Source organism: Megalops cyprinoides, chromosome 3 (genome assembly GCF_013368585.1).
Source record: "Megalops cyprinoides isolate fMegCyp1 chromosome 3, fMegCyp1.pri, whole genome shotgun sequence".
Classification (NCBI taxonomy): Eukaryota; Metazoa; Chordata; class Actinopteri; order Elopiformes; family Megalopidae; genus Megalops; species Megalops cyprinoides.
Window position 1 is genome coordinate 41,436,711 of NC_050585.1, and position 16,188 is coordinate 41,452,898.

The 16,188-nt window shown below is 50.6% G+C and overlaps 1 protein-coding gene across 1 annotated transcript in view; it reads left to right on the plus strand.

Annotated features, from left to right (window-relative positions):
• The window catches only part of LOC118775538 (prefoldin subunit 1-like), a 28,480-nt gene that overhangs the window by 947 nt on the left and 11,345 nt on the right, over positions 1 to 16,188 (plus strand). The window contains exons 2-3 of the mRNA XM_036525502.1: positions 1,273 to 1,439; positions 7,050 to 7,134. Coding sequence (XP_036381395.1) covers positions 1,273 to 1,439; positions 7,050 to 7,134 — 252 coding nt within the window. The remainder of the gene's footprint in view (positions 1 to 1,272; positions 1,440 to 7,049; positions 7,135 to 16,188) is intronic.

Sequence of the window (16,188 nt, forward strand, 5' to 3'; positions counted from 1 at the left end):
AATGAGTGGGCAGCAGTGTAGAGTAGTGGCTAAGTAGCAGGATTCATAACCGAAAGGTTGCTGGTTCGATTCCCCGCTGGGGTAGTGCTGTTGTACTCTTGGGCAAGGTACTTAACCCACAACTGCCTCAGTAAATATCCAGCTGTGTAAATGGGTAACATTGTTGGATAAGAGCGTCTGCTAAATGCCAAAAATGTAATGTATAGATCGTAATTGCGATCAGACTTGAAATTGATTACTTGAAATTGTTGACAGTGTAAAGTCTACGGATGTTACGTTTCTTGTTTATATAAATACAGTTAGTGACATATTTACATCTGCTGTAATATCATTCGACGTACTATTAGCCAAATTTTACGGAGAAAATTGACTGTTTTCTAACGTAATGTGTGGAATCAAGGGGTGTTCGCGAAGGAGGGAATAAGTTATTGTCCCTGTGCCACATTCTTTTGTTTTTCTGTGTGTCATTGTTGCTAGTGGCCGATATATTTAACTTTAATTGCCCTGTTGGGGTCAGGCGGTTCAGCGAAAATGTACCGCTTACTGCCGACAATGACCGGGAGACCACATCGACGGAACAGATTGGCTTCGTTCCGCCCGGAATAGGGGCGGGTAGGTCAGCCGGGGTCCTCACGTCGCTGTGCTGTCGACACCGTCGGAGTCTGTGGGCGCTATGAATTTCCCAGATAGCATCAGTGGGATGCGCCCGTCCTCGGACCGCGTTTTCGTCCCGGTGGACCGTGGGACAGTCTATAGTGCGGAAAATAGTTGGACGTGCTGGTGGTGTTATGCTCACACTCACCGGTCTGTGAGTGTTGTTGGCTTGGTCTGACACTTGCTCATTCAACTTGAATGGATACACGTATTTTCTATTGTGCTGGAAGTCGGTCTGGATAAGAGCATCTGCTGAATGCATGTAATGGGCTTTAATAGGCTGAGGTGAACACAGGCAGGGAGGACTGCTTTCCCTCTCCTTCTCTAAACCCCAAGTCTGTTATGTCACTATTGGTTATGTTATAACTGAATGTTATTGAATTGAAGTTGAATCAAAATCAAACATCAGATCAATGTTAATTGAACTGATTGCAATGTTACTGTAATTTGAGAGTGCCAGTATGGCTACCTCAGGACTCTCAGAAGTATTAGCAGCACATGATTGGCTACCCCGGGGACTCACAGACGTATTGTCAGCAGTTGATTGGCCACCCCAGGACTCTGACACACATTAGCAGCACCTGATTGGCTAAATACGTCTTCCGCCATGTTTGGCAGGCCTTCACGGAACTGCAGGTGAAGATGATTGACACGCAGCAGAAGGTGAGGATGGCGGACCTGCAGATTGAGCAGCTCACCCGGGTGAAGAAGCACGCCACCCTGACCAGCACAGAGATCGCTGCACTTCCCGATGGCACACGCATGTACGAGGGCGTCGGACGCATGTGAGTGTCGGCGCCAGCACGTGTGTGTGTCTGTGCATACGTGCGTGCATGTGCATGTGCATGTGTGATGTGAGTCAGTGTGTGCGTGTGTGCTGCGTGCATGTGCATGTGCATGTGTGATGTGAGTGAGTGTGTGCGTGTGTGCGTGCGTGCGTGCGTGCGTGCGTGCGTGCGTGCGTGCGTGTGTGCGTGCGTACGTGTGTGTGTGTGTCTGCGTGGGTTAGTAGTGACGCAGCCTGTGTTGAGTGAGTTGATCCCTTGGCACCTTTGCCTTGATGCAAGTGCCCACAGAAATAGTGCCATGTAGTCATCGTCATGCACATACTATTCCAGGAGCAGCCACCCGTGGCGGCTTTTTCTGCTCCGCATCTGAGAGGGGAGGGGGGATGGTTCGAGAGCAGGGACAGGCTAGGAGGCAGAGTGTTGAGCCCCGTTTAGGGGATCCTTGAACTCCACCTGTCATTACGCTAGCAGTTAGCTGTACATGGCATTGTTGCAAACGCTAACCCGCACCCTTGAGCTTGTGTTGAAAGTGGTTATGGGGGTTAGGAATAGGCTGCGTGATTATGTTCAGGCGAGTTGGCCTTAAACCTCCTGGCTGCTGTTCCTCTGATTGTGTGTGTGTGTGTGTGTGTGTGTGTGTGTGTGCGTGTATGTGTGCGCGTGCGTGTTGTTCTTGTGTATGATGTTTCCTGACAAAGTCACTCCATCAGCTCAACAATGGGCTGTCTCCATGGAGATGTGGAAGTACGTAAAGTGAGACAGTTGGGAATCTCATCAAGCTGGACAACTGCAACAGCAGAAACTGTTCCTTCATTTCGTGTGCAATGTGTGTGTAGTAATAAAGCCAACTTGTGTTCTGCAGAGTGCATCTGCATGTGTGTGCCTGTGCATGTGTGTAGTCTGATTGTTCTTTGTGAAGTGCGTGTACTTGTGTGCACAGGTTTCAGGGATGCAAGTAGCCATATTGATGCGCAGCGGTTTGAGCCATTCTCGATGCAGAAGCAGGTTAGTGCACTCAGTGGAAGTCACAGAGAGAGAGCTTCTATTCATTGCATGCCCATGTTTGTAGTAAAGCCTGGAATGGACCAAAGTGCTCTGCATTGGGAGGGCAGCATCCATCCTGGGGTTAGACATGCTAAGGGAGACAGTCCTGTGTGCACAATCAGAGTGGGGATTGGAGGGGGCCGGGGGTGTGGAGGTGAGGTGCTCACACTACCGCAGTGGGGTTTTTAAGGCTTTAAGCTGCTGTCCGTGAGTGCAGTGGGTGCAAGCAGGTGCGGAGGGTGAAGAGGTGAGGTCGAAATGTCTGTCTGTCTGTCTGTCTGTCAGTGTGTGCTTTTCAGTTTGATCTCCTGTGGAATAAATAGCAGGGGCGCACCCCGATCCCCCCACCCTCCCCTGCCCTGCGTTTCGCTGCCAGCAGATTCCCCTCCGCTGATCTCATGCCACGGGACGAACGGCTTGTTATGTATCCCAATGACACTCTTCCTCCCTCTCTGCCCCGTCTATTTGAGCCCTGTCTGCCTGCCCTGGCGGGCCTGGCTGCGCTGAGGTTCCCCGCTGGGGGGAGGAAGAGAGAGAGGGAGTGCAGAGGCGTGGCATAGCTTGTAAGGAGCAGGCCCAAAGGTCGCAGGTTGGGTTCCTGGCTGGGGCATTGCTGTTGTAACCTGGAGAGCTTCAGCTAGTATCCAGGTGAATGAATGGATAATGTGCAAGTTTAAGCTGTATTCATTGCTCTGTATAAGGGCATCTAATAGGATATATGCAATGTTGTAAAGGAGAGCAACAGAAGGAGAGGTAGGGAGGGAAGGAGGGTTGAGAGGAGAGTAAGAGACGAGAGGATATGTTGTACACATGAAGTGGACACTAATGCACGCCCTGCCTCCTCCAGTCAGTTAGGCAGAGCAGTCTCGCTGGCTGCGGGATTGCACGGCAGAGATGAAACAGCCTGTGTTCTGTGTTCTGCAGCGGATGGGTTTGAGCAGCCGGCTCTGTGGTTGTGTTGTGCTGTGTGCTAATTCGGTCGGCACAGCCAGGCCGGCACGCTGCAGGTGCAGCTCTGGCTCGCACACGAACACGAGGGAAGCCAGGGGAGAGAGGGCAGGAAGTCCTGGCGCGGGGGGGGTGGGGAGGGGGGCGGCCAGCGGGAGGGGCGCGTCGGGCCCACCCCACGCGATTCGAGCAGCTGCTGAGCTGCGGAACGCTCCTACTGGGACACCCCCAAGGGGTGTAAATCTCCCCCAGCTCCCCTCTCCTGATGGCCCCCTGCCCCCGCACCCCTCCCCCCAATGCCTCGCCCCCATCTGAAGCACGCTGACATTTTCAGCGAAGGCAGGGGCGTGGGGTTTCGGGGGGTGGGGGGTGTCCGCGGCTGGCGGAATGGTACGTAGAGACATTCTCCCTCTCGCTGCGAGCCCACCCAGCGGCCGAGGGGAGCGGCGCTCGCTCGGTGGTCGTTTCTTAACGAGCTCCGCGACCCCAGGAAAGCCCCGCCCCTAACCTCTCCTCTCCGGCTCCCCCTGCTGGTCTCCCTGTGTGGCGGTCAGAGGGCAGGAATTCTGGGAGTTGAGCTGGAGAAATGAGGGTAGATCTTTTTTCTGGCGGTAGTAAGGTTAAAGTGGGCTACTGTCTGAGAGCACATAAATTCAGCTCAAAGTGGACGATGCAGCTGTGGCAGGAATCCTATCCCAGGGAAAGAAAATATTTTTCGGGATTGGCCGTTCCGATTTTATGGTATCTAAATTAAAAAATGTCCTTACTAATCCTGAGATGGATTTTTTTTATGATTATAAATAAGGGAGTGGTTGGCAGTCAGTGTAATCAGTGCCACTTTCCTGTCGTAGGAAAGACATGGTGGCTCTTTTTTTGCCTGTCTGATTTCTGAAAGAGTTGCAACTTGAGACAAGGCTAATTTCACCTCTTTGAAATGTGTACATGATGTGTGGATACCTGGTTTCCTCCCACAGTTCAAAGACATCCTGTCTAGGTAGATGACATCTCTAAATTGTCTGGCACCGTATGTGTGTGTTTGTGTGTGTGTGTGTGTGTGTGTGTGTGGATAATATGTCTATCTATGTATCCAATAAGTACATGATGTCTTTGTAAAACAAACAGAACTCTGTTTTTTCAGTGCTGTATGGGAGCCAGAGATCCAGTGGGGAAGCATTTCCTGTAAGAGCCTCCTTGCTGGTGGGGTTTTGATATGGAATGTGGTCAGATGGAACAAAAAGACTCCAGAGAGTCTACAAAGACACAGTGTAACTCTGAAAAAATGCCACATTGCAAGCAAGTGCCTGTAATTTATTGGCATTTGACATACTTGCCGCTTATTTTACTTGTAGTATCGTGATGTGTTGTGGACATTGTGATCTAGTGACTGGGTGATATATGGTAGTGTATGCACTTGACTTCCCTTCGTTTTTTTAGACGGTCTAGTTTCAAATTAGCACAAGTTCACTTGTGGTGGAGCTTGAATGGTGTTATGCTTACAATCACTGGTTTGGAAGTGTTGTTAGCCTGGTCTGACGCTGTTGCTCATTCATCTTGAATGGATACAGTTTTGTTTTTTTGTGCTGGAAGTCATTCTGGATAAGAGCGTCTGCTAAATGTAATGTAATGGAAAGGAATTTTACCTTTTCAACAGGTTGGATGATTTTTAATTACAATTGAATGCAATTAGAATTACTAGTAAAGCAAGCGCTAGGGATCGGCCCTGAAACATTCTGGCTATGGACCCGCATGGCATAACAGAATGGCGTGTTGCAAGCGGGCCACATCCCTTTAGCCATTTTTCCATATTAAGACATACAGGGTGCTCTTGCGCAGTGAAATGGAAGGCTAGCAAATGGTGAGCACATGTGAGAAAGTGGATATGAGTGTAAAACGGAGCGGTGAGGTCAAAGCGGAGCGGCGGCCGGGAGGGAGGACGAGGTTGACCCTAATTGTCGGTTTGATCGGGGCGTGTGGGGCGAAGCGCCCGGCCACCGCTCTGACGTGAGGACGAGCGCTTTTTCCCCCTTCTGTCCGAAAACGCCTCTCCGCAGCTGAGGGGGAATCACAGTGAAAGAAAAACAAACAGCGGACGAAAATAGCCGGCAGAGATTGTGGTCACATCGTCCCGGAAACCGGCTCCTGACGCGGCCGTCTCCTGTCTGAGCGAGGCTGGAATCCCGTTAATGGAGGCGGCGCGGCCGGACCTGGATTCTGGGTCCCGTTTCACCTGCTTTCACACCATGTTCCCTCCAAATGGCTTAACCTGTTCCCTTAGCCCTCTCTTCCTGCTCTCCCGTCAGTCTCAGCCTGTTTTCCTGGCCCCCCTTTTCCTGTTCCCCCCATTGGCTTAGCCTGTTGCCTTAGCCCTCTCTGCCTGTCCCCCACACTGTCCTAGCCTGTTGCCTTAGCCCTCTCTGCCTGTCCCCCACACTGTCCTAGCCTGTTGCCTTAGCCCCCTCTTCCTGTCCCCTCCACAGTCTCACCTTGTTCCCTGCTCCATCTGACCCTGTTCCCACTACTATCTTGCTCAGTTCCCCCATCTCCTCACATCGTGTTCCCCCTCCCCCCTCACCCTGTTGCCCCTTCCATCTCCTCCGGTTCCCCCACTGTCTCGCCCTAATCCCCCTTTCCTTTTGCTCTTTTCACACTTTTGGTCTCACTCTGTAACCCCTGCCCTCTCCCCTAGTTACCCCATCGTCTCACGCTAAGCCCCTGCTCTATCCCCTAGGTGCCCCACTCTCCCTGCTGTCTCCCCTGCTTCTCCCTGCTGTCTCTCTCTCCTGTTCCCCCCACTCTTGTTCTGTTCCTCCTCTCTCTCACGCCGTTCTCTCCGCTGTCTGTCTTGCCCTGTTCCTCTGCTCTCTCACCCAGTTGTGTCTGCATCTTCACCCCCAGTCTTTTCACTTCTGTCAGGCCAGACAAGGCTTCCATTGTTCAGCTCCGGTGGCTGGCTGGGAGTTCCCTCTCCGCTCAGCAAAGGATACCTGTCTGTCGCCCTTGCGATACACAGCAACACTTGTCCTGCCAGTCAGCGCGAACCGTCTTGGGGAGACAGCGTGAAGCCCTCTCCGTCTGGAGGAGGAGGAGGGTGCGTTCCTTTCGGGAGGCCCCCGAGCCACGCCCGCGATTGATCGCTCTGCGCTACAGATGGTCAGTCGGAAAAGAGAAGACGCAGCCGGGGTCGGAACAATGGGATCTCTGTGTGTGAGATTCCGGAGTTCCGCGGCCTCAGTGTTCCGTTCAGGCCTGACCCTGGACATTCCTTTCTGTCTGAGCTACTAGACCAGCATGCCGTGCAGGGTCTGGGGGCGTGTCCCCTGTGGTGGTGTGCTGGGATATGTAGTCCTCGGTCCCTAGGGCTCTGGTGCCAGTGATGCTAGCAGGGTGCCGGTGCTCTCATTGCCGCCATGTGCTGTAGCCTCCAGGCCGCCTAGCGAGTGCAGAGTGAGTCATGACCCATTCCGGGAGGAGAAGTTGAGTTCTGTATTTATCTATTTGTCTATTTTTGTCCAGTTCGCATCAGTCCCTTCCTGCGTGGTATGTGTGGTGTCTAGTAAGTGTCCTTCCTTCTCCCTGTCTCTGATCTCCCCTTTCCTCTCTCTCTCTCTCTCTAAGGTTCATCCTCCAGTCTAAAGATGACATCACTGGGCAGCTGATTGAGAAACAGAAGACAGCGGATGAGAAGATCAAAGAGCTTGAGGTCAGACTCTGAGCTGGCTGTAAGCGCAGTCACGCTTGACATCCACACCCTGCGCATGCACGCACGCGCGCACACACACACACACACATACACACACACACACACACACACACACACACACAGACTCAGGAAGGTGTAGAGGCGCGCATACACACACACACACATACACACACACGCACACAAATACATACTAAAACACACAGGTACCCCCCACATATACATAGGTGCACAGGAACGTACACATGCATACACAAACATGTAGGCACCCTCTCTCATCCCCATTGCATGCAGACACTGCTGTAGGCTCTGTGCTGTGTGTGAGTCACAGGGATCAGAGTGGAGTGACTCCCCCCCCCCCCCCCCCCCCCCCCCGCGTGACCTATTGTGCTGCACCTGTACTCTGGTCCCATGCTGAGCGCTCCTATGTGTCACCACTGCATCAGTAGCTTAGTGTGCCTGTCATCCTCTCCTTGTCTCTGCGGGGCGTCAGTGTGACGGGTCAGTGGTGCGGCTCAGAGAGAGAAAGGAGGACGGGACTTTCCGCTTCGCCCCGTCGGCTTCTGCCCTGCCTCTCGAGCTCCCGCACTCCCCCCAAATCGGCCTCTTTCGTCTTTTATCCAGCGGATGTTGTCAAGTCCTCCAGAATAGCTGTGTACCCAGGAGCCTCATGGCTGCCGGGTTTAGCTGTACACAGGCTCATCTCAGAGAACAGACAGCACATATTAAAAAGGACTGCCAACACAGAAAGAGACAAAACAGACAGGTGCCTGTAGATAGAGCTTGTTTCTGTGGTAAATGATAGACACACAGCACTCAGTCACACAGCCAGAGGAAACGGCACCAAACAGAGCACCGGAGCCCCAGTGAGGAGCAGCACGCATGCTGGAGTTTTTATTTTATTTTTTTTTTTTTAGTAAGGGAACTGGGTCCAAAGTATGCTGTCATTTTCTGTTCTGCCATGCATCCTCCCTGTCACACTCTCATACACACAGTCATGTATACACACACCCTCTCATGTAGACACACAGTCACACACAGGTCTTATACAGGCAGATGCTTCTTTGAAGGTTGTATGTAGTGTTCTGTCTGTGGCTTTATCTGCCCAGGGAGGAAAAGACTGCACAAACAGTCTCTTTATCACAGGAAGCTTGGATTCTGCCCAGCCTTTGCTCTCAATATACAGCTTTATAGAGTGGCACACAAGCAGGCCTATCCACACAGGAACATCCACCCACACACGCACACACGCGCACACACACACACACACACACACACACACACACACACACACACACACACACAGATCTGTCCACACACATATACATAGACCTATCCATACATACACACCCTCACCCACAGACGTATCCACCCCCAAACACAGACACCCACACACACATTCTCTACTGCATTAAGGAAAATATTCTTTTATTGGATTATAAGAGAACTCCTTGTTTTTGACCCTGTGCCCTCAGGCACACAATTATAACTTTTTCCGTTATTCACATGTCAGGTCTTTGCTTTTCAGCTAGACTATTTTGAGGTGTTTTTCAAATGGGGAGTGTGGGAACAACCGAATGAATTCAAAATATGAGAATATGAAAATGGAGGGTGAGGGGGAGACTCAGATTTATGTTAACAAAGCACATGGAAGCAAAAAATGAAAGCACACGCACAGAATATAATTTGCGAACAAACTTGGGCCAAAAGTAGAAACAAAACAACATTCTTATGTCTCAGGACCAAACGAGGAAAAAAAAATCACAAATAAAGACAAAACCATGAAACCGAAACAGCTTTTTACATGATCTTTTCACGTGGAAAAACTATGGGTATGGACTGATGAGAAAAGCACACACACAAATCCTGCGAATTCACATTTTAAAAAAGTAACCGTATTGTCTGCTTCTCCATTCACCTTACAGCGAGAGGAGGAGAGAGAAAAGGACAGAACGAGAGGGGATTGGACAGTGATAGAGAACAAGAAGTAGTCAGTCAGGGAGAGAGAGAAACTTAGACAGGACAAGAGACAGACAGGCAGAGAAAGAGAGAGTCAGAGAGGAACAGAGAGACAGAGAGATGCAGGGACCTCTAGCTGAACTCCGTCAATCCTTCCTGCCTGCTTCTATAGAAGTGTATGAGTGTGTGTGTGTGCATGTGCGTGTGTGCTGACTCCACACGTCGCGGGCCAGCGTGTTGCTTTTGGTTTTTCCTCTCTTTCTCACTCGTCACACACACCCTCACACAGACAAGCAGAGACTGAACGTCAGAAAAAGGAAGTGAGTGACCTATAGGAAAGAAAGAAGGAGACGTGAAAACACAGAGCAGTCAGGAGTTTTAGGAGGGCAGAGTGCTGGGCCTTCCACACACTGTGGCGGGGCGTGGAGACGGGGTGTGTGTTTGCGTGTGTGTGTGTGTGTGTGTGTGTGTGTGTGTGTGGAGGAGCACGCTGACCACTTTTTCAAGACCTCCATTGATCACCGAGTTCTCTTCTATTTGGCTGGAAAACTCCACTCAGATCCACTTCAACACACAGTTGTCGTTCCAGTCCGGTCTCAGCTGGTGCAGGGCAGCCTGGCACAGCAGTCTGGCGATTAGAGAGCCGGCCTCTCTAACCGTGAGATTGCAGGTGCAGACTATGGTGGGCCTTCGCGAGGCTGCTCGTCTGCACTGCTACACAAGAGGCGCTCCCAGCTGCATAAACGTGTCACGTGTAAGGAATGCAAGCTATGCGGTTCGCCCTGGATGAGGGCTTCTGCCGGGCCCAGCTGAACGACAATATTAATAACGGCAGAGAACTACTGCTGGGTTTAGCCCTGAAGCTCAGTGTATCGTTTGTAAGCTCAGCGGCCTCTCGTGTGAGCCGTGGGCCCCGTAACCGGGCTGTCGGGTGTGCTGCGGGCAGTGCTGGTGTGGGCCGGGGAGAGGGAACGGTGGGAAAGAAGGCTGTGTTTTCATGATGCCGGCAGCAGATAGGCCCAGCCCTCCTGTTTGCTGTTCACAATGTTGAAAGGTCAGGCTGCTTTGAAGATATTAGCAATCAGCACAAGTGCAGCATGGGGCTGGCATAACACACACACACACACACACACACACACCCATTCACGTTTACACGCGCACACATGCTTGCACACGCTCACATACGCATACACACACTGTTCAGTGACGATAGATTTAATGTGTATGTTTCTTGCATGTTGCATTTGTGCTGATTGTCTGACCCCATCAGTGTTCAACCCGAACGAGAGCAAGCTATTTTGGAATAGGCCCATGGGTTGGTATGTGAAGACTGAAGGATTTTCACCTTTAAAATTGCTAAGCAATGAGAAAGAAATGAAGCCAGAGGGATTAGCACAGCAGCTCAGTGGGTGGTGTGGAAAGCACCACTGACTGTAAAGGAATGCAATGTTTTTGTTTTTTTTCTAAACCCCAGCAAATGCTGGCCCGTTGGTGTGGATGCCCTGTAAGGCGTGATGTCATCGCTGTCCGCACCCACTCTCTCTGCCCGGAGGAAGGGGGGGAGAGGGAAAGAGGGAGGGAGAGACAGAAAAAGAGGGAGAGAGAGAGAGAGAGAGAGAGAGAGAGAAAGAAAGAGGGAGGGAGAGAGAGAAGGAGAGAGTCTGTAAGGGCAGTGTTGCAGGCACCCTGATGCCATGGAAACACTGATCTTTCAGCTCAAACAAACAAGAGTGAACTCAGTTTCTCAATGTGGCTGCAAGCTTTAGGCCCCTTTCACCTCCAAGCAGACAGGGCCATGGAATACTTAAGTGCAGTCACTCAGGATGTCCACAAAGTACAGATTGAAGCTGACTTTAACCTCAGAGCTAACACCCAGGGTGATTTTTTTGCACAGTTTGAATTTGATTGTAGCCAAGTGACTGTGACGTATCCCTTTTTACATGGTTCAGTATTAATGTTGCACAGACAGTTCGCAACCTCCATGAAGTAAACCAGAGACCAGCAGGCGAAGGGGAAGAGTTCATGCGGAAGAGTGAGAGCAAATCGTGACTGACCTTTATCTTTAATGCTGACACACCTGCTCTTAAATAACTTAATTCACATCTGTGGTCAGTTTGAAACCTCCGGGAAGTAAACCCAGAGACCAGCAGGCAAAGGGGAAGAGTTCATGCGGAAGCGCCAGAGCAAACAGTGACTGACCTTTATCGTTAATGCCGACACACCTGCTCTTAGATTACCTAGTTCACACCTGTGGCCAGAACAGCAGCGCTCTTGCATGCGATTGTCACACACCCTGTTATTTAGTAGGAGGGGGTGCGGAACGGAAGGTGATTTGTTAGTGCACTGATGGAGGGACATAACAAGTCACCCCCCACCCCCCAGGAGCCCCCAGGCCTCAGAACCTGGACACTGTAACGTGAGCCCCCATAAGAAGCCCGCGCCACGCCCTCAAAGCCGAGCGCCTCAAAGCAGAGCGCTTCAAAGGCTCCCTTAAACAAGCGGATCGCGTGTCACCTCGGGAATGAGCCTCTCCTGCAGGCGCGCTGGCCAGCGCTCTGAACAGGGGCGTTTTCCCATGATCAGCTGTGGCGTGTAGAAGAAAGACCTGTAAACCACAGGTGCCAGGTGTGCACCGCTTTCATCCCCGGCACAGGTGTGTGTGTGTGTGTGTGTGCGTGCGCGTGGACATAAGGGAGCGGGTTGGGTGTATGTGTGTGTGGTGTATTATACTGAGTCACTCTGTGACATTGAGTGTGGCCTGGGACTGGAGAACCCCTCTGAAATCTGGGCCTGGTTCTGTGGGTCACGCGGGTCTGGTTCTGAGCTTGACCATTTATCAGCCAATCAAAAAAACTGCCTCAATGTTGCTAAGGAGCTGTCTCAGAGACCATTTCTGATAAACAATTTAGCTTGTAGTGGATATTACATAACATTACATTCATTTAGTAGGTGCTGTTATCCAGTGTGACTTCCAGCACAATAGAGCACAAGAGGATCCATTCAAGTTGAATTAGCAACAGCGTCAGACCAGGCTAACACTCCTAGACCAGTTAGTGTGAGCATAACAGTATTCAAGCCTTAACACAAGTTAACTTGTGCAACCAGAAAAAGGAAGCCAAGTATACTACTGTACATCAGTCACTAGATCACAGAATCCACTTAAATTAAACGGCAAGTACTACAAGTAGCAGGTGTTAGGGGGCAGGGATTGAGGTGGAACCGAGATTCAGTCTGAAGAGGTGGGTCTTCAGTTTGTGTCGGTAGATGGCCAGTGATTCCGCTTTCCTGACCCCAGTGGAGAGTTCATTCCACCATTGAGGGACCAATATAGATATAAATTAGGCAGAAATTATGCTTCAGCGGTGAAAAAAGGAAATGACCTAGAGTAGTAGCAGTAGTAGTAATAACAGTAGAGTCATTGGGTTGTGAGAGATCTGTGCTTGGCGTTAGGCCAAGAGATGTCCTGAGGTAACGCCTCATGTACATGTATCAAAAGATATGGTGCAAATGATTTTAACACCAGGTCCGCCTTCAGACTGTAAAATTGCTGCTGCGTTTAATCAGTCTTGGGGCTCGGCTGCATTACGCAGTGCTGACCAGTCGCAGGTCACAGTACAGAGTCCCCCGTTGGTGACCTTGTCATTTACTCATCAGACATAATAATCGTTTGACCAATCACACGGGAGCAATCGCGTGCTAGCTGCTTGACAGGCCAGACAACTGTGCAGACTCTGTTTATCACAGGTAGAGTCACAGGTGCGTTTTGGCGTCCCTGCTGTCAGGTGGCAGGTGGCTCACGGCCCCACAGGATGTGAGGTCACTGTCCTGTTGCCCAACGCTGCTACCTGAGGAGTAACCTCACACTGTTCTGTCTGTCTGACGGATTCAGTCATAAAGGACAATTTCTTCATTCCCTCTCTCCTAACCCCTTTATGTGGCAAGTACGGTGACTACCCCTTATAGGTACATGCCTCTGCAAATATTTACCTTTTAAAGTGTGTGTTAGAACAGGGTTCATTACTGTTGACTGAAGACATTGCTCGGTTAGTTGCCTTTGAAGCAGCTGTTTCTTAAGACAGTCGATAAGGCGATTGATCTTTGTTTCTCTGACGCCGTCATGAACATGAGTAATATGACCAACTGTCGGAGGGAGAGGGAGTGGACTTTGTGGCCACTCTGATATGTTGTACATTTCCACAAATATTTGGAGTTTATTCACACGCTCATTGTCCCAGGTGGTCTTGCCGCCATGACTGTCTCTTTTTCAAAAGAGAGCTGGAGTTTCCCCTGCAGGCGAGTCCCGATAACGCAGAGGGGTGATCTGTTCCCAAAAAAGTCTTGGCTTCTGTTCCAGTACATTCTATTCCCCCAGGTGACAGAGGGGACATGGGGGAAACAATATACTGACTTTTAATGAACTCTTGATGAAGCACTTCTGTTGAAGTGCTCAATGAAGCACTCAGATGAAGCAGTCTAAAAGAAGCACTCTGGATGAAGCTCTCTTAAAGAAACACTTAATGAAGCTTTCACTGCCTGTACAGATTTTGTTCCATATAAACAGATCAGACCGTATAACACGACCTATAGTGGACGTATAACCTGAAGAAACACAACTGAAGGTCTAGCAGCTGAGTAAAGCGTTAGTAAAACAGATTAGATTTGATCAGTCTGCGGTTGCTCTGAGTCAGAGAGATGTAGGGAGAAAACACACTGTTACACATCGTTCCCAATGTGGTATGTGGAGCTGTGGTTTAGCAGCTCCCTTGGCAGGGTAATCACATGGAGAGACACCCCCACTTCTGTGTGAACCCCGCTGAGTTACCCTCGCTGGACCCTGCCCTCAGAGAGTCATCTCGGGGGCTGTTTTTGGTGTTAGCTGCCCCGTTTTGGACCGACTGCGTCAAATCGACATCACTTTCTGAAAACGTGGGTGTGGAGAAGCGGGCCAACGCTTCCCACTAAAATAGGAAACAGAAAGCAAACATTCAAAAAAAAAACCCCAATAATTTATTTTAAAAATCCACACACCAAAAGGAACTAGCCTGAGCACACAGCCAAACCGATTCAGTTTCCTGGCGCTATAGCCTCACACCTGTATTTAACAAGCTTGATCTGACAGGTGAGGCTCATTAACCAATGTGTGGCTTAGGCATACATTTACAACTGACAAATTACAATGAAACAATTAACCAGTTAGATGTATTTGATAAGAAATGAGTGGAGCTATTGACAAATTAGCAGTTTGAAAGACAAAGATAATTAGATGTTTAACGAGTTGACAAGCAATTAAACAATTAACAACAGTTTTGGGGACAAGTGAAGGGTCTCCTTCACAGTGGGCATAATCTCCATGGTCCCGTGTCTTTCTGTAAACAATGACAAAGCAGTAGGAAAGATATGGCATTGCCTTGCATTCTCCTGGACTCTGTTGGCAGGCTGCAGTGATTACATTACATTTTTACATTATTGTCATTTAGCAGATGCTCATATCCAGAGTAACTTACTGATTACAATTTAAGCAATTTGTACTGCTGGATATTTACTTCTGCCTTAAGTACCTTGCCCAAGGGTACAGCAGCATTGCCCCAACATGGAATCAAACCAGCAGCTTCTTGGTTATGAGCCTCACTCCTTACCGCTATGCTGCACCTCCAGCTGAAGTGGAGCAGGTTTGAAGCCCTGGCAGAATGAGGTGGTGAGCGCTGTGCTCATGCCTCCAGGGCAGGAGCAGATGGGGCAGTCACAGGGCATAGGGACCTGGGAGCTGGTAGCCTGAGTGTTGCGGGTTCACATCCAGGGCAGGGCATTTCTTCTCACTCAAATGGGTTTTGTAAATAATCCGCTTAGCGAACGGGTGGTATGTGAACAATGTGAGCTAACTGCGTGAGTCGGGGGTGAGATAAGGATGCCTGCCTGGAGAGCTAGTTGGCATGGTGATGCATGAGTTAGTTCTCAACTGAGCGCACCCTTGGGGGAATACCTTGGTTGGTCTGTTACCGTGGGAACATTACAGAAATGTAACATATGTTAGCATTACAGTAATGCTAACATAGGAGTGCCCACACCGTGCTCTTGCTATGGACTCAGACTCTGTACCTCTGAGGACAGAGGGGTTCCAGAAGAGACCGAATGTGGCAGGACAGACTGCCCTGAGCCCAGTGCTCCTTGGAGATTAAACTCATTCTTCTAGGAAGTGCCGCCCTCTCCAGGGTTTCAGAGAGACGTTCTCACTGATAATCACAGGCACGTCAGCCTCAGTTGAGCTTCTCTAGGTGCTTTGTCTCGCTCAGGAGATTAACCTTTAAATGAAGTTCATCACCAAAGGGCGAGGAGGAGGTATGGCGTGAGACAGGTGAGCGGTGGGTTCCACCCACAGACGATGGCGACAAATGGCAGATTTCTGCGTCTCCCCGCGGGAGGTTAGCGGGGCTGCCGTCGGGCCTGAGCACCAACCCCAAACCCCACACCCCCCTCACCCCCCTGTTGCTGTGTTTGGGGCGTGATCACAGGGCGGTGGTGACATCACCGTGTGATTAAGCTCTGGCCTCACAGCCCTGGAATGCGCCCTTCTCCTGGAGGTCCCTCAGATCTCAGCCGAGGGGAGAGTGGGACTCGCAAAGGCCTCCCTGACAACATGCAGCCCTGTCAAACAGATGGCATTTTATTTTGTCTTTGTTCTCTCCTCCTCCTCCTACCCCCCCCCCCCCCCCAAACACACACACAGACACACACACACACACACACAGACACACACACCCTTGGGCGAGTTTTCTGTTGATTCTGTATCCTGTGGAAACTGCCGCGTGTTGTTTTCTGACACACTGCCCCCGACGCCCACAGCAGCGAAATGCCAGTGTATCAGCGAGTGACCTCAGACCCTGAGCAGCCGGTCTGAGTGCGCGTCCCAAGCGGGCAGAGCCGGCTGTGATTCCCAAACTCTCTCCATTAGATGGCCTTTTGTTCGTTGTAGGTCAGTCGCAGACCGCATGCTCTGGGAGCGCTTCACACTTCCGTTGCCTCGCTGTTGCCTAGTTGGATGACCTCTCTGTCTGTGTCACTCTGCTCTGGAATAACGATGAAGGTGCAAGACACGCCGGG